This window comes from Chiloscyllium plagiosum, chromosome 22 (assembly GCF_004010195.1).
Source record: "Chiloscyllium plagiosum isolate BGI_BamShark_2017 chromosome 22, ASM401019v2, whole genome shotgun sequence".
Classification (NCBI taxonomy): Eukaryota; Metazoa; Chordata; class Chondrichthyes; order Orectolobiformes; family Hemiscylliidae; genus Chiloscyllium; species Chiloscyllium plagiosum.
The window spans coordinates 660,646-679,265 of record NC_057731.1 but is presented as its reverse complement, the minus strand read 5'-3'; the positions used below and the strand labels follow the sequence as shown (position 1 = coordinate 679,265).

Here is an 18,620-nt window from a genome sequence, read left to right as displayed (position 1 = left end):
TTTACCAGGATGTTGCCTGGTATAGTAGGGAGATCGTATGAGGAAAGGCTGAGGCACTTTGGGTTGTTTTTATTGGAGAAAAGAAGGTTTAGGGGTGACTTGATAGAGGTGTACAAGATGATTAGGGGTTTAGATGGGGTCGACAGTGAGAATTTTTTTCCACGTATGGAGTCAGCTATTATGAGGGGGCATAGCTTTAAATTAAGGGGGAGTTGGTATAGGACAGATGTTAGGGGTAGGTTCTTTACTCAGCGAGTCGTGCGTTCATGGAATGCCCTGCCAGTAGCAGTGGTGGACTCTCCCTCATTTTGGGCATTTAAGCGGGCATTGGATAGGCATATGGAGGATAGTGGGCTAGTGTAGGTTAGGTGGGCTTGCATCGGCGCAACATCGAGGGCCGAAGGGCCTGTACTGCGCTGTATTCTTCTATGTTCTATGTTCTATGAATGGGAGAAATACAGAAAACAGAACGGGATGAGAAAACAGGCAGCTGAACATGAATGCAAATAAAAATTGCAAGGGCTACCAAAAGCAAACCAATTTTTTAAAATTTTATTAGGAAAATATAGAGCAGTCAGAAGCAATGTGTACCTATTGAAAACTGTTAAAGGTAATATTATCAATGAAAATAAGGAAATGTTGAATAATTACTTTCTATTGGTTTACAGGAGAGGTCAGTTTGTTGAACATCCCAAGAAAATTAAATTATTAATAAAAGAAAAGTGACATCACTTCACGAGCAAGACTATGGCCTAGTAGCATTATACTGGACTGTTAATCCAGGAAGTAAAGTAAAGTTCTGGGGACTCTGATTTGAATCCTGCCACAGCAGATGGTGGCATGTGAAACTGATAAAAATCTGGAATTAAATCTTCCGAGTGATGGCCATGAATTATCAAGTGTCAGAAAATTCCATTTGGTTCAATCATGTCCTTTTGAGAAGGAAACTATCATCCTTACCTGGCCTAGCCTACATGTGACTCCAGATCTACAGCAATGTGGTTGACTCACTGGGCAATTAGGGATGGGTAATAAATGCTGGCCTAGCCAGCAATAGCCACATCCCATGAATGAATAAACAAAAGTCAATGAAAGAGAAAGTAACCAATACCCAGGAGCTAAAGGTTTTCCACCCCAGGATTTAAAGGAAGCAGATAAGAACAATAAAGATGGTTGAACTATTAGTTTTCCCAAGTTCTCCAAACTCTCTAATTGATTTTTCTAGATTTGAAAGCTGCATGCCATTCTACATTTTCAGGAAGAGAAACCAGGTCATTAAAGACCAGTCAGCGTAAAAGGTGTTGGCAGGAAGTCACTAGACAGGAACGAATCTTATTTAAATTTCTGAAGAGATGACTAAAGTAGAGATTTGAGAAATGGCTAAGGATATTATTCACATGCACACTCAGTTTACATTTAATAAAGTGCCTCATGACAGATTACTCACTATTATTGACCCAGTTAAGAAATTGGCTGAGGAGACAGAGGAGGGATAATTGTCAGACCCTCTAACTGACAGGTTCCCTCCATTCCAGGTAACATCCTAGTAAATCTCCTCTGAACGCTTCCCAAAGTTTCCACATTCTTCCTATAATGCGGCGACTAGAACTGTACACAATACTCCAAGTATGGTCGCACCAGAGTTTCGCACAGCTGCACCATGACCTCATGGTTCCGAAACTCAATCCCTCTACCAATAAAAGCTAACACACTGCATGACTTCTTAACAACCTATCAACCTGGGTGGCAACTTTCAGGGATCTTTTCACCTGGACACCAAGATCTCTCTGCTCATTTCACTACCAAGAATCTTACCATTAGCCCAGTACTCTGCATTACTGATACTCCTTCCAAAACGAATCACCTCACACTTTTCCACATTAAACTCCATTTGCCACCTCTCAGTCCAGCTCTGCAGCTTATCTATGTCTCTGTGACCTACAACATCCTTCGTCATTATCCACAACTCTACCAATCTTCATGTCATCTGCAAATTTACTAATCCATCCTTCTATGCCCTCATCCAGGTCATTTACGAAAATGACAAAACAGCAGTGGCCCAAAACAGATCCTTGCTGTAAACCACTAGTAACTTAATTCCAGGATGAACATTTCCCATCAACCACCAACATCATCTTTCAGCTAGCCAATTTCTGATCCAAACCGCTAAAGCACCCTCAATCCCATGCCTCCACATTTTGTGCAATAGCCTACAATGGGGAACCTTATCAATCGCCTTACTGAAATCCATATACACCACATCAACCGCTTTATCCTCATCCACCTGTTTGGTCTCTGTTATTGGACTGTATCGGGTAATAGGTTGGAACTTTGCATCCTAGTCATGTAGCTCGGCGTGTTTGTTTCCTTTCTTTTTATGTTCTGATGTTAAAGAGCATCTGCAGCCTAATGGGAGTATGCCTTAGTAACCAAACACAACATTAACTAACTGCACAACATTAAACATACAATCAATCATGCAGGTTTCATTCTGGGATGTGACTTGTACCATAACAGACAAATTCCAAATAAATGCCAACTACAAGTTTGCTGATGACACCACCATGGCCGGATGGATAACAAACAATGATGAGTCAGAATATAGGAAGGATATACAGGGCTTGGTATCGTGATGCAATGATAACTTCTCTCTCAATGTCAGAAAAACAAAAGAACTGATCACTGACTTCAGACAGAAAGGAGGAGAACACGCTCCCCTCCCCCCCCCATAAGGACCCTCACCAACATCTACAGATGCACCATAGAGAGCATACTGTCCAGGTGCGTAACGGCCTGGTATGGAAACTGTTCTACGCAGGACTATAAGCACAGCCATCACAGAAGCCAACCTTCCATCCATGGAATCCACTTACACTTCTCATTGCTGCAGAAAGACTACCAACATTATTAAAGACCTATCTTATCCCGGTAATGCACTCCCATAAGCTCTTCCATAAGGCAGAAGATACAGAAGCTTGAATCATACTCGAACAGATTCAAGAACAGCTTCTTCCCTGTCGTTATTCGACTGATGAATAAACCCTGTCTAAGCACCTGTTGAACTATATGTCCTTGCTTACTATACCATACTTCTTGCAAAAAAAAAGCTTTTCACTGTACTTAAGTACACGTGACTACAATAAATCAAATCAAATAACACAGCATTACCTGTCCCAGTGACTTGACAGTCACTCAGTTTCCAGTCCTAGTGGCCAGACACTCCCTCACCGTTACCCAACCCCATGGCCAGATGCTCCCTCACCGATATCTACTTCAATGATTGGACATTCTCACCTGCTGTACAAAGCACAGTTGCGTCGCTGAGAGCAGAACCTGCAAGTCTGTTGGTCATTGATGATAGGAGGGAGTGGTGCAACCTTGGTGTCAGTATTCTTTGATTCTGGCCAAACAATGCCATTGGTTAAATAAAAGACCAGCTGGTTCCTTAACTTTAGCAGTTCTGTGATAAAATCAAAACAAAAACTGTTTTAGCAAAACAGCTGCATCCCTGACTGATTATTTCAGCCTACTGCTCTGCTCTTGGAAAGTAAAGTTCTCTCAATACTGTCCCCGTCAAACATTCTTTGGACAGAGACAGCACAGGGTTAATACAAAGTATAGCTGCCCCTTTTCAAGAGCTAGGCCATGTTCAGCATGGGATTAGACATTGATCAAACACTGACAGAACAATTATAACATAGAGTTAGATCCAGAGTAAATTTTACTCTACTTTTTAAAACTAAACATTAACATCCTCTATACTGGCCCCATCAAACTCTCTTGGGACAGAAACAACATGGGGTTAAATACAGAGCAAAGCTCCTTCCACTCTCTAAACTAAGCAAACTGAAAATAAAGTTTCATCAACACTGTCCCCATCAAACATTCCCAGGACAGGGACAGCATGGGGTTCAACAAGACTACCATATATACTCAAGTAACGTCAATCTCATGTAAGCGTCAACCCCCATTTGTTGACCAAATAACCTGGAATTTTTCACATATCTTATGTAAAGGTTGACCGAGTTCTTCAGAGATAACAAATCAATGTTTAAGAGTCAGTCAGCCGGCCATCATGTTCTACTCCAGCTTTCCAGTCTGCCGGTTGTTCTGCTCGGCTCCTGGTTTTTCAGTCTGCTCACTGTTGCGTTCCACCCCAGGTTTTAAGAATTACCATAATTCACATTTTTCTTTATTTGTTTACACATCAGTTGGGCTTCTGCTAATGATACGGTGTGAATTTTGACGGACATGAATTTCTGCCCCTCAAAAGTAGTATCCATGTAATAGTCAACCCCCATAAATTTAACCTTAAAAAGTAGTCAAATAAATTTGACTATTACTTGAGTATATACAGTATTCCCTCAACTCTGCTTTGACAACAGGAAGTTGAAAATAATAATAATGAAACAGTCCCTGGCTGAGGCACTGTATCAACATCAATCACAAACTAACAATTGAACAAAGGTTATAGAATGAAACAGAAACTTACAAAATTAAAATAATGTGTGTAGGGTGATGATGCACCCTAGAACCTGTAGTGCCAATGGTCTCTAAAGACTTTTACTGTGCTGCTGAGCATCGCTTGCTCCCTGTCCAGTGACACCTGAGCGCCGATGTAACTGTGAAAGAGTGGGGACAGAATCAGGAACAATGAGCCCCTCTGCAGCCTACTGCCTCGACCTGCTAATGGCCATTTTGGCTTAGCCCAGAAGCAGGGCCACAAGAAAGCCCTTCAACCTGTCCACTCCTCCTTGCACTGGGTGTCCATGCGTCAAGGAGGGTAGCACTGAAGTGCAACCAAAATTTAAGGAGGAACCCCTTTAAAATGCAAAAAGAACAGCAAACAGAAACATTCGACATAGATGTGAAACACTTTTATCCTCCAAGCCACAAACACATGTGGTCTGACACCCGGTGAATTTACTGAACCAATGATTATATTGGTTTGCTACACATGGAACCCAGATACCTATCAGAAAGGGGGAAGACCCCTTTGTAGAGGGCCCTCCACTTGGAATCTCTGCTGTTGTAGGACAAAACATCACGTTGAGGCATAACTGAGCAGTAGCGAAGGAGAGGAAGGGGTGAGTGTGCAGCAGCAGCCAGCACAGGAAACACTTCCCTGCCATTTGAGCCCACTACTTGACAGTCTGCAGGTATTGATCTGTTCTGAGTCTGGGACGAATGTCCCACAGTCAGTAGCATAATGAAGCTGCCAGGATGAGCGCCCTGCAGTCAGCAGCACAGTGAAGATGCTAGGACGGGTGCAGTGCACAGTGAAGTGCAACGATGCTGTCAGGATTATTGTCCTGGAGCCAGCAGCACTGAAGCTGCCAGGATGACTGTCCTATAGCCAGCAGTGGGACCAACCAATCCTTTCTTACATCCTTCCCCTACTAGATTACGCAAAATGCATTGATTGGGATTAAATACCATCTGTCGATTTACCAGCTAATCAACTAATAGACAACCTAAGACCATCCTTCTCAGTATTAATGATATCAATTTTTGTGACATCTGCAAACTTTCTAAATTAAACCATCTGCATTCACATCCAATCTTTAATGTAAATAACAAACAGTAAGGATCCTAGCACAGATCCCTAGAAGAAAGCGAGAGCTGCAGATGCTGGAGATCAGAGTCGAGAATGTGGTGCTGGAAAAGCACAGCCGGTCAGGCAGCATCCGAAGAGCAGGAAAATTGACATTTTGGGCATAAGCCCATCATTCCTGATGAAGGGCTTATGCCCGAAACGTCAATTCTCCTGCTCCTCGGATGCTACTTGACTGGCTGTGCTTTTCCAGTACCACACTCGCGACCCCAGCACTGATGCCTGCAGTATACCACAGGTCACAGGCTTTCAATTATGGAAACAACCCTCCGCCAACACCTGTTGCCTCCTATTTGAAATTTTGGACACAGTTTGCCAAATTACCCTGGATCCCACAGGTTTTTACATTTTGGATAAGCCTTTCATGTGGGATCTTTCAAAGGCCTTACTGAAGTCCACATCAACTGCACTACCTCACAATACATTTAGTCACTTTTTCAAAAAACTCAAATAAACTAGTCAGACAGGATCTCTCTCTAACAAATCCATGCTGACTATCCATGACCAATCCCTACTTTTCTCAAGTGTTGATTAATGCTGTGGCTCAGAATTTCTTTTTCCAAAGATATCCCTACCACTGTGGTCTGACGAATTGGTCTTTAATTACCTGGCCTATCCCTGCTGCCCTTCTTGAACAAAGGAACTAAGTTAGCACATTAGGTACCCTCCAGTCTTCTGGCATTTCATGTGTGACCAGTGAAATATTAAGTACTGGAATCTTACCATCCCAATTCGAATTCCTGACTACAAACATGTTTTTGCTCTGTGAAAGGCATTTTACACTTATGTGAGGAATAAGAGAATGGTCAAAGAAAAAGTAAGGCCGATCAGGGATAGCATAGGGAACTTGTGTGTGGAGTCTGAGGTGGTAGGGGAAGCCCTAAATGAGTTTTTTGCTTCTGTATTTAGGAAAGAAACGAACTTTGTAATGAATGAAACCTTTGAAGAGCAGGTGTTAATGCTGGAATGGATAGAGATAGAGGAAGCTGATGTGCTGAAAATTTTGTCAAATATTAAGACTGACAAGTCACCAGGCCCGGACCAGATTTGTCCTCGGCTGCTTTGGGAAACGGGAAATGCATTTGCTTCACCACTTGCGAAGATCTTTGCATCCTCGCTCTCCACTGGAGTCGTACCTGAGGACTGGAGAGAGGCAAATGTAATTCCTCTCTTCAAGAAAGGAAATAGGGAAATCCCCAGCAATTACAGACCAGTAAGTCTCACATCTGTCGCCTACAAGGTGTTAGAGAAGATTCTGAGGGATAGGATTTATGACCATCTGGAAGAGCATGGTTTGATTAAATGCAGTCAACATGGCTTTGAGAGGGTCTGGTCATGCCTCACAAACCTTATTGAGTCCTTTGAGGATATGACTAGAAAAGCTGATGAGGGTCAAGCTGTGGATGTGGTGTATATGGACTTCAGCAAGGCATTTGATAAGGTTCCCCATGGTAGGCTCATTCAGAAGGTCAGGAGGAATGGGATACAGGGGAACTTAACTGTCTGGATACAGAATTGGCTGGCCAACAGAAGACAGCGAGTGGTAGTAGAAGGAAAATATTCTGCCTGGAGGTCAGTGGTGAGTGGTGTTCCACAGGGCTCTGTTCTTGGGCTGTTTGCAATTACTGTTACAAACTGTTTGTAATTTTTATTAATGACTTAGATGAGGGGATTGAAGGATGGGTCAGCAAGTTTGCAGATGACACAAAGGTTGGAGGTGTCGTTGACAGTATAGAGGGCTGTTGTAGGCTGCAGCGGGACATTGACAGGATGCAGAGAAGGGTTGAGAGGTGGCAGATGGAGTTCAACCTGGATAAATGCGAGGTGATGCATTTTGGAAGGTCGAATTTGAAAGCTGAGTACAGGATTAAGGATAGGATTCTTGGCAGTGTGGAAGAACAGAGGGATCTTGGTGCGCAGGTAAATAGATCCCTTAAAAATGGCCACCCAAGTGGACAGGGTTGTGAAGAAAGCATATGGTGTTTTGGCTTTCATTAACAGGGGGATTGAGTTTAAGAGTCGTGAGATCTTGTTGCAGCTCTATAAAACTTTGGTTAGACCGCACTTGGAATACTGTGTCCAGTTCTGGTCACCCTATTATAGGAAAGATGTAGATGCTTTGGAGAGGGTTCAGAGGAGGTTTACCAGGATGTTGCCTGGACTGGAGGGCTTATCTTATGAAGAGAGGTTGACTGAACTCTGACATCTTTCATTAGAGAAAAGGAGGAGGAGGAGAGAGGACCTAATTGAGGTATACAAGATCATGAGAGGCATAGATAGAGTCGAGAGCCAGAGACTATTGCTCTCAGCAGAAATGGCTAACACGAGGACTCATGGTTTTAAGCTGGTTGGAGGAAAGTATAGAGGAGATGTCAGAGGGGGTTCTTTACACAGAGAGTTGAGAGAGCATGGAATGCGTTGCCAGCAGCAGTTGTGGAAGCAAGGTCACTGGGGACATTTAAGAGACTGCTGGACATGCATATGGTCACAGAAATTTGAGAGTGCATACATGAGGATCAATGGTCGGCACAAAATCGTGGATTGAAGGGCCTGTTCTATGTTCTAATACAGATGAGAAATATTCATTTAAGACTGCACCCATGTTCACTGGCTCCATGCACAGGTTGCCCCTTTGGTCTCTAATAGGTCCCACACTTTCCCTGGTAATCCTCTTATTCTTAATATAGTATACCAACTAAAAGCTTTAAGGTTTTTCTTGATCCCATCTCTGCCAAAGATATCGCAGGTCGGTATGGACTTGTTGGGCCGAAGGGCCTGTTTCCACACTGTAATGTAATGTAATGTAATCTAATCTAATTTCCTTTTTTTAAAGCAGCCTTCCACACTTTAGAAAGGCCTCCCCTGTTTTAATCCACTGCATATGACATATGCTTCCTTTGCAAAACCTCTCAATATCCCTTCACCTCCAAGGTTCCCTGGATCTGCTGCCCTTGTCGTTCACTCTTAGAGGAACATGCTGGCCCTGAATTCTTGTTATACTACTTTTAAAAGGCTCCCACTAGCAAGTAGTTGCTTCCATCTAATGTTTGCCAGATCCTGTTTAATGATATCGAAATTGGAGTTCCCCAATTTATGCCCTTAACGTCTGCATGAACCTATCCTGTAATGAAACTAACAGTTATGGTTACTATCTCCAAAATGCTTACTCACTGAAGTTTCAAACACTTGACCACTTAAATGACCACCAGAGGACAAGGTGTCATCTGCAAACTTACTATCTATATTTCCTATGTTTACATCCAAATCATTTACATATATGGCGAAAAGCAGTGGACCTAGCACCGATCCTTGTGTCATGCGACTAGTCACAGATCTCCAGTCTAAAAGGCAACTCTCTACCGCCACCCTCTGTCTTCTACTTTTGAGCCAGTTCGGAAACCAAATGGCTTGTTCTCCCTGTATTCTGTGATTTAACCTTGCTAACCAGCCTTTTGTGTATGGAATGAGCTGCCAGAGGAAGTGGTGGAGGCTATTACAGCTGCAACATTTAAAAGGCATATGGATGGGTATATGAATAGGAAGGGTTTAGAGGGATATGGGCCAAGTGCTGGCAAATGGGACTAGATTTATTTTGGATATCTGGTGGTCATGGATGGGTTGGACCAAAGGCTGTACATCTCTATGACTCTGTGACAAGCTCGAGCACTGCCCCTTCTCTAGTAGGACTAACTAAATACTGGAAAAACAACTCTCCTGGTTGCACTTCAAATATTCCACTTTGTCTGATCCTTTCACACTCAGGTAATCCCAGTGCACGCTGGCAAAGTTGAAATCCCCTACAATTACAAAGCTGTTTCTCCCTCACTTTTCTCTAATTTGCTTACGTATCTGTTCCTCCATTTCTGTGACTGTTGGGAGGCCTGTAGTATAATCCCAGCGAGGTAATCAGCCATTTTTTATTTCTAAGCTCTACCGCAGATGGAGTCATTTGAAGACCCTTCTACATTATCCTCACCCGTTCCTGAAGTGATGGTTTCCTTTTACAAAATACTTCTCTTATGAACCCCCTACCTGCCTGAAACATCTTGGGGTGGCACGGTGGCTCAGTGGTTCGCACTGCTGCCTCACAGCGCCAGGGACCCAGGTTCGGTTCCCACCTTGTGCAACTGTCTATGCGACGTTTACACATTCTCCTCATATCTGCGTGGGTTTCCTCCCACAATCCAAAGATGTGCAAGTCAGGTGAATTTGCCATGCTAAATTGCCCATAGTGTTAGGTGCATTAGTCAGGGGTAAATATAGGGTGGGTTACTCTTCGGAGGGTCGGTATGGACTTGTTGAGCTGAAGGGCCTGTTTCCAAACTGTAGAGAATCTAATCTAATCTAAAATGTATCAGTAAAACCTTATAAGCCAATAAGTAGAAGAGAGGGATTAGTCCTGCTCTTGGACTTCAATAAGATCAGACATGATCGGGCCAGAGTGGACTGGGAGCCGATACTTTTAGGTAAGAGCAGTGGGACACGTTCAAGCAAACAGGGAGAGTACAGAATCAAGTATATAAGTACAGAGAGGATTAAATAAAATGAAAAGGCGAGACTTATGGCAGATACCAAGAACTCAAAATAGAAGCCATAGGGTAGTCTAGATTGTGCAAATGGAAACTTAAGGTAATTATGAAAGCAAAAATGGGCATGAAATGATAAGGGCATGTAAAATGAAGAAATTTTATAATTTATTTTCTTTTACAAGTATATTAAGGGTAAAAGGATGACCAGGGAAAGAGTAGGGCCCATTAAGGCCTACAATAATTCATGTGTGGAGTAGAAGATATAAATGAATATTGTGCATCACCGTTCACTAGTGCAAGGGGTGATCTGAGTATAGAGATCAGAGAGAAGGGCTGTGATATAATTAAAGAAATTAGCACAGATCAATAGGAGACTGAGTGGTCTGGCAAGCTTAAAATTAGATAAATACCCAGGGCTGGATGAAATGTGTCATAAACTGTTGAGTGAGACAGAGGAGGAAATAGATGGGAAGCTGACAATATTTTCAATTGCTCTCTGGCCAGTTGCTAGAGGACTGGAGGACATCCAAGGTGGTACTGCCATTCAAGAAGAGCACAAGGGAGAAACCAAGAGACAACGAGCCAGTCAGACTAACCTGAGTGATGGGGGTAACTATTGGAAGCAATTCCGAGGGACAAAATTAATCTACACTGGGAGAGGCAGGGATCAAGAACTTTTGGCATGGATTTGTTGAGGCTATTAGAGAGGTGTTGGAAAAGCACAGCAGGTCAGGCAGCATCCAAGGAGTAGGAAAATCGACATTTCGAGCAAAAGCCCTTATTCATTCCTGATGAAGGGCTTTTGCCTGAAATGTTGATTTTCCTGCTCCTCGGATGCTGCCTGACCTGCTGTGCTTTTCCAGCACCACTCTAATCTTGACTCTGATCTCCAGCATCTGCAGTCCTCACTTTCGCCTTTGTTGAAGTGATGTCAACTTGGTTGAATTTTTTGAAAAGGTGACCAGGTGTTTAGATGAGGGCAGTGCATTTGATTTCTTGGACTTCAACAGGCTTTTGCTAAGGTCACACATGGGAAGCTTACAGCGAAGATAAGAGTTTGTGGGATCCAAGGAAAGTTGGCAAATTAGGTCGAGAATTGGCTGAGCTGCAGAAAGCAGATAATGGTTGATTAGTGTTTTTTGTGCCTGAATCCTGTGACCAATGAGATTTTGCAAGGACCAGTACTGGGGCCCTGCTATTTACAGTTTATATAAATTAATGTCGGAGGGTTCATCAATAGGTTGAGGGTGGTAAATGACTTAGGGAGATGGTGAGGAAAGAGATCTATCTGAGACTGGTACAGTTGAGAACAGAAGCGAGTCAAACATTCAGGGCAGGTAGGGACAAGGAAGGACTAATAAATTAAACTATATTTATTTCAATGCAAGGGGTCTAACAGGGAAGGCAGATGAACTCATGGCATGGTTTGGAACATGGGACTGGGATATCATAGCAATTACAGAAACATGGCTCAGGGATGGACAGGACTGGCAGCTTAATGTTCCAGCATACAAATGCTACAGGAAGGATAGAAAGGGAGACGAGAGAAGGGGGAGTGGAGTTTTTGATAAGGGATAGCATTACAGCTATACTGAGGGAGAATATTCCTGGAAATACATCCAGGGAAGTTGTTTGGGAGGAACTGAGAAATAAGAAAGGGATGATCACCAAGGTGCAAAACTTGACTTACTCTTGGGAAATAAGGGAGGGCAGGTGACTGAGGTGTCATTAGGGAAGCACTTTGGGGCCAGCGACTATAGTTCTACTGGTTTTAAAATAGTGCTGGAAAAGGATAGACCAGATCTAAAAGTTGAAGCTCTAAATTGGAGAAAAGCCAATTTTGACAGTATTAAGCAAGAACTTTCAAAAGCTGATTGGGAGCAGATTTTCGCAGGTAAAGGGACGGCTGGAAAATGGGAAGCCTTCAGAAATGAGATAACGAGACTCTAGAGAAAATATATTCCTGTTAGGGTGAAAGGAAAGGCTGGTAGATATAGGGAATGCTGGATGACTAAAGAAAATGAGGGTTAGGTTAATAAAAAGAAGGAAGCATATGTCACGTATAGACAGTGAATCCTTAGAAGATTATAAAGGAAGTAGGAGTATACTTAAGAGGGAAATCAGGAGGCAAAAAGGGGACATGAGATAGCTTTGGCAAATAGAATTAAGGAGAATCCAAAGGGTTTTTACAAATACATTAAGAACAAAAGAGTAACTAGGGAGAGAACAGAGCCCCTCAAAGCTAATTGGGAGCAGATATTTGCAGTTAAAGGGACAGCTGAAAAATGGGAAGCCTTCAGAAATGAGATAACGAGAGTCCAGAAGAAGTATATTCCTGCACCTCAAAGATCAGCAAGGCGGCTTTTGTGTGGAGCCGCAGAAAATGGGCGAGATACTAAATGAGTATTTCGCATCAGTATTTACTATGGAAAAGGATGTGGTAGATAAAGAATGCAGGAAAATAGATGGTGATATCTTGAAAAATGTCCATATTACAGAGGAGGTGGTGCTGGATATCTTTGTGGGATATAGGTGAATTAATGTTATTTCTGCAATTATAAGTTCTGATACAGAGTAAATGAATTCACATTAGTTTGGGATTGTTTCGGCTGAGAGCTGAATTAGCAAGAATGAGGAAATATATAATCCATTAAAAATGATATGTCAGCAGGAGACGTGATTACAAAACAATGGTAGAAATACAGGCACTAGATAAAATGCTGTGAAGAGAGGCCTGTATAAACAGTAGGTTTCCCACTTGTACAGAGACACAGGAACAAACCCCAATTAAAAGGGCTTAGTGATAAGATGCTGTGAGGGGCAGCGCAGATGGAGGGAGTAGATAATGGTAAGCAAAGGATGGGATGACGTCAAACAACCTTATGGGGGCCAGAGATAGGCATTTGTCATGGACAAGGCCGGATAAACAGAAGTCTTAAGGAAATGAGTGACGTAAGCAGAGGAGGGGGCAAACAATGAAATAAGAAAAAATATATGGGGACTCAAATTGTATAAATTTCAAGGGTTTGTTGAATTTGATGTGTATTTGTCATTGCCTTACCTGGCATTAGACATTGCAACCACTTGCAAGTGTACAAATAAACGACACTACTGTTTCAGATTTTTGGTCTCGGACTGAAATTATTGAAGTGAGTGAGCTTTTGTTTCTCACATCTTGAAACGCATAACGGTGCATAAATCCCCAGGACCTGATCAGGTGTACCCGAGAACTCTGTGGGAAGCTTGCGAAGTGATTGCTGGGCCTCTTGCCGAGATATTTGTATCACCGATAGTCACAGGTAAGGTGCTGGAAGATCAGAGGTTGCCTAACGTGGTGCCATTATTTAAGAAGGGTGGTAAGGACAAGCCAGGGAACTATAGACCAGTGAACCTGACGTCGGTGTTGGGCAAGTTGTTGGAGGGAATCCTGAGGGACAGGACATGCATGTATTTGAAAGGCGAGGACTGATTAGGGATAGTCAACATGGCTTTGTGCATGGGAAGTCATGTCTCTCAAACTTGATTTGAGTTTTTTGAGGTAACGACAAAGAGGATTGATGAGGGCAGATAGGTAGATGTGATCTATGTGGACTTCAGTAAGGCGTTCGTCAAGGTTCCCCATGGGAGACTGGTTAGCAAGGATAGATCCCAAGGAATACAGGGAGAACTAGCCATTTGGATACAGAACTGGCTCAAAGGTTGAATACAGAGGGCGGTGGTGGAGAGTTGTTTTTCAGACTGGAGGCCTGTGACCAGCGGAGTGCCACAAGGATCGGTGCTGTGTCTACTACTTTTCATCATTTATATAAATGATTTGGATGTGAGCATAAGAGCTATAGCTAGTAAGTTTGCAGATGACACCAAAATTGAAGGTGTAGTGGACAGCGAATGAGGTTACCTCAGATTACAAAGGGATCTTGATCAGATGGGCCAATTGACTGAGAAGTGGCACTTGGAGTTTAATTTAGATAAATACGAGGTGCTGCATTTTGGGAAAGCAAATCTTAGCAGCACTTATACACTTAATGATAAGGTCCAAGGGAGTGTTGCTGAACAAAGAGACCTTGGAGTGTAGGTTCATAGATACGTGAAAGTGGAGTCGCAGGTAGATAGGATAGTGAAGGCGGCACTTGGTATGCTTTCCTTTATTGGTCAGAGTATTGAATACAGGAGTTGGGAGGTCATGTTGCAGCTGTGCAGGTCATTGGGTAGGCCACTGTTGGAATATTGCGTGCAATTCTGGTTTCCTTCCTATCGGAAAGATGTTGTGAAACTTGAAAGGATTCAGAAAAGATTTACAAGCATATTGCCAGAGTTGGAGGAGTTGAGCTATTGGGAGAGGCTGGGACTATTTTCCCTGGAGTGTCAGAGACTGGGGGGTGACCTTATAGAGGTTTACAAAATTATGAGGGGCATGGATAGGATGGGGTGGGGGAGTCCAGAACTAGAGGGCATAGGTTTAGGGTGAGAGGGCAAAGATATAAAAGTGGCCTGAGGGGCAACTTTTTCACACAGAGGGTGGTACGTGAATGGAATGAGCTACTACTGGAGTAGTGGAGACTGGTACAATTGCAACAATTAAAAGCATTTGGATGGGTATATGAATAGGGAGGGTTTGGCAGGATCCTGGCCTAGTACTGTTCTATTCCAGCCTCGGGCGAACTGTCTGTGTGGAGTTTGCCATTCTCCCAGTGTCCGTGCGGGTTTCCTCCGGGTGCTCCAGTTTCCTCCCTCAGTCCAAAGATGTGCAGGGTAGGTGAATTGGCTATGCTAAGTTTCCCATAAGCACTCAGGGATGTGTAAGTTAGGTGCATCAGTCATGGGAAATGTAGGTATAGGGTAAAGGGATGGGTTTGTGTCAAGATACTCTTTGGAGGGTTGTTGTGGACTTTTTGGGCCAAGTAGCCTGTTTCAACACAGTATGTATTTTATCTATAAGTGTGAGATGACACACAAGGACAGGACAAACAAGGCACGGGAATACATGACGACTGATAGGATCCTGGAAAACACCAGGAATCAGAGGGACTTTGGTGTGATTGTACACTGGTCCCTTAAGGTATTGGGGCAGATGGATAAAGTGGTTAGGAAGGCATACACTAGCATTTAAGAGCAGGGCTGTTACACTGCAGCTGTCTAAATATTGGTTGGACCACACCTCGATTGTATACAGTTCTGGAATCCACATTGTAGGAGGGATGTGATTGCACCGGAAATTTATTCGGGGAAGAGCTTTAGTTAAGAGAGAATGAAGCAGAGGACACTGAAGGGGGGTCAGGGCAGGGGGAGAGCATGATTGTAGATGTTTAAAATTCTAAGGGGCATGCATAGGAGAGACAGGAAGTAACATGCCCCCTTGGTGTAGAGATCAAATATCAAAGGCATAGATTTCTGGTAAGCAGATCAGAGGATGGTGAGATTCTGGAACACTGCCTATAACAGTGGCAGAGACAGAAACCCTCATAACGTTTTAGTAGTATTTTGATGCGCATTTGCAATGCCAAGGCATACAAGGCTGGAAGATCAGATTCAAGTAGTTAGGTGCTTGTTTTTGACTGACTCAGACTCAATGAGCTGAAGGGCATTTTTTGGTGCAGGAGACCTCTATGATTATATTACTCAATGTAAGGTGATAAAAGTACTGCAAAGGAACTAAAGTTAAGCCTTAAAAGGTTTCCAAAGACCTGGTAAGGATTTTGCATTGCAGCAGTAGTATCTGGAGGGTTATAAGGTCTACAGCATTAATTATTCTTTAAAGGAATAACTGACAAGCATAATCTAAGAAGGATTCACAGCAGTGCGGCTTACAACTGTGATATGATCCACTTGTACAATGTGGGAAGTCCAGTGTCCTCAGCAACCACATAGTTAATAGCATTTTGGAGCTCGATGAGCTGGTGAACTCGCTGTGCAGCATCCGCAATATTGCCGTGATGTGGAGTTACCAGTGTTAGACTGGGATGGATAAAGTCAGCAGTCACATGCCATCAGGTTATAACCTAACAGATCCATTCGAAATCACTGCTCCTTCGTTCACCTGACTTTTAAAGATTGTTGTGCACAACTTGTTCAGTAGGATGGTCACATCACAGGTAAAGACTGAACCAGGCAGAAAAGAGACCAAGCAAAGTAGAAAAAGGCAGGTCATACAGCAGTGCCCTATGCCTGTCCCCTTCTCTGATATGTTCAGAGTTGCGGAGGGGGCAGACTTCTCAGTGGATAACTGCAGAAGTTAGGTCCGTGGTACCATGGTTGGCTCTGATGAAAGAAGAGAAAGAAGAAAGACCATGTTTTGGTAATTGGAGATCCAATAAGGGCAACTGAGACATTTCTGCTGCAAGAGAGAGACTCCAGAATGGTAGGTTGTCTCCCTGTTGCAATGGTCAAGGATGCACTGGAATGGCAGCATACTCTGAAGGGACAAGGTAAAGAACCAATGTCCGTGTACATATCCAGATATGAGGGATTTGTCCTGTGAAGAAAGATTAAGCAGTTTAGACTTATTTTTCCTGGAGTTTATATACTTTAATTAAATATCATTGTTATAAGATACTAAAGGGAATAAAGTAGACGTAGAAAAGTTGTTTCCTCACGTGGTGCATTCTAAAAGAAGGTGGTCAGAATTTTAGGATAAGGGGTAGCAGATTTAAAAGAGTTGAAGAGAAATTACTTCTTTCAAAGGGCCATGAATCTGTGGAATTCACACCCTAAGAGTGCAATGGATGCTGGATCATGGAGAAGACAGTTAAAGGGGTATGTAGAGTGGACAAGAAAGCTGAGTTGAGGTTGATAGGAGAATGGCCATGATCATATCAAATTGTGGAGCAGGGTCGATCGAGTGGCTGAATTGTTTATTCTTGTTCCTGGTTCTAATGTTTTTATATTGGTATCAATAACATTTGTTATTAAAAAGGATGAGATTCTAAAGCAGAATATAGGGAGTCAGGATATATATTAAAAAGTAAGATCTCCACGGTAATCCTGAGATTACTGTCATGAATGACACTAGCAGCATATACCATATTAATATGTGGCTGAAGAAATGGAGTAAGTGCAAGGAATTCACATTCCTGGGACATTGTGACTAGTTCTAGAGAAGGAGGGACCTGTACAAGTGGTATGGGTTATTTCTGGACTTAAACTAGAATAGCAGAGGGATAGGAATCTCAGCAAGGATACAGAAAAAGAGAGAGAAACAAAGATAGAAACCAAAGAAAAAGGCTAGAAACAAAAGAGGAAGGCAAAAAAAAAAATCAAGGGAGTCATTGTGCAAAAGCAGATGGAGTTCAATCTGGATAAATAAGAGGTATTACATTTTGGCACACAAAACAAGAGTAGGGCTTATCTAATTAATGGTAGGGCCTTGGATAATGTTTAAAAATGCGTTGCTGGAAAAGTGCAGCAGGTCAGGCAGCATCAAAAGAGAAGGAGAACCGATGTTTCTGGATTTCAAGAGTAGGGAGCACATTTTTAAGGTGAGATGAGAGAGATTTTAAAAAGACATGAGGAGCAAATTTCTTTTTTTACAGAGGGTGGTTCTTGCGTGGAATGAACTTCCTGAGAAAGTGGTGGATGTAGGTACGTTTAAAAGATATTTGGATAGATACATGAAAAGAAAAGGTTTGGAGGGATATGGGCCAGGAGTAGGCAGGTGGGACTAGTTTAGTTTGGGATTATGTTCAGCATGTTCGGGCGGCATGGTGATTCAGTGGGGAGCTAGCACTGCTGCCTCACAGTGCCAGGTAGCTGGTTCGCCTCCAGCCTCGAGAATTTGCACATTCTCCCCATATCTGCGTGGGTTTCCTCCCACAGTCCAAAGATGTGCTGGTTAGGTGGACTGGCCATGCTAAATTGCCCATAGTGTTCAGGGATGTGTAGGGAAATGCATTAGTCAGGGAAAATATAGAGTAATAGGGGAGGGGAATGAGTCTGAGTGGCTTACTCTTCGGAGACCTCTTGGGCCAAATGGCCCGTTTCCACACTGTAGGGATTCTATGATTCTATGGACTAGTTAGACCAAAAGGTCTGTTTCAATGTTGTATGGCTCTATGACTAACAAAGTTAAACAGACAAGTTAAAGGCTTGTGTCATTACATGCAGAGCATTCAGAATAAGGTAAATGAATCAGCACTGCAACTGGATATAAATCGTCATGATGTACTTGCAATTATGGAGACATGGCTGCAGGGTGATCAATGATGGGAACTGAACATCCAGGGGTACTATTTTGGAAAAAACAGATAAAAAGGGAAAGAGATGGAGTAACATTGAAAAAGGCAAATGCAATAGCTAGAAAGGATATTGGCTTGAAAAATCATGATGTGCAATCTGTGTTAAGTGGAAATAAAAAACTTCACAGGGCAGAAAGTATTGTTGGCGCTGTCTGTAAGCCCCCAAACAATAGTGGAGATGCAAGAGAAGAGTTTAAGCATAGATGAAGGGTACAACTGCAATGATGGATGACTAATTTGCATATA

At 42.8% G+C, this 18,620-nt stretch overlaps 1 protein-coding gene across 3 annotated transcripts in view; it reads right to left on the bottom strand.

The window, feature by feature from the left end:
• Positions 1–18,620, bottom strand: part of dna2 (DNA replication helicase/nuclease 2) — a 126,896-nt gene that overhangs the window by 70,671 nt on the left and 37,605 nt on the right. For all 3 annotated transcript variants that reach the window (XM_043712247.1, XM_043712248.1, XM_043712250.1), the window contains exon 9: positions 3,295–3,460. In XM_043712247.1, coding sequence (XP_043568182.1) covers positions 3,295–3,460 — 166 coding nt within the window. The remainder of the gene's footprint in view (positions 1–3,294; positions 3,461–18,620) is intronic.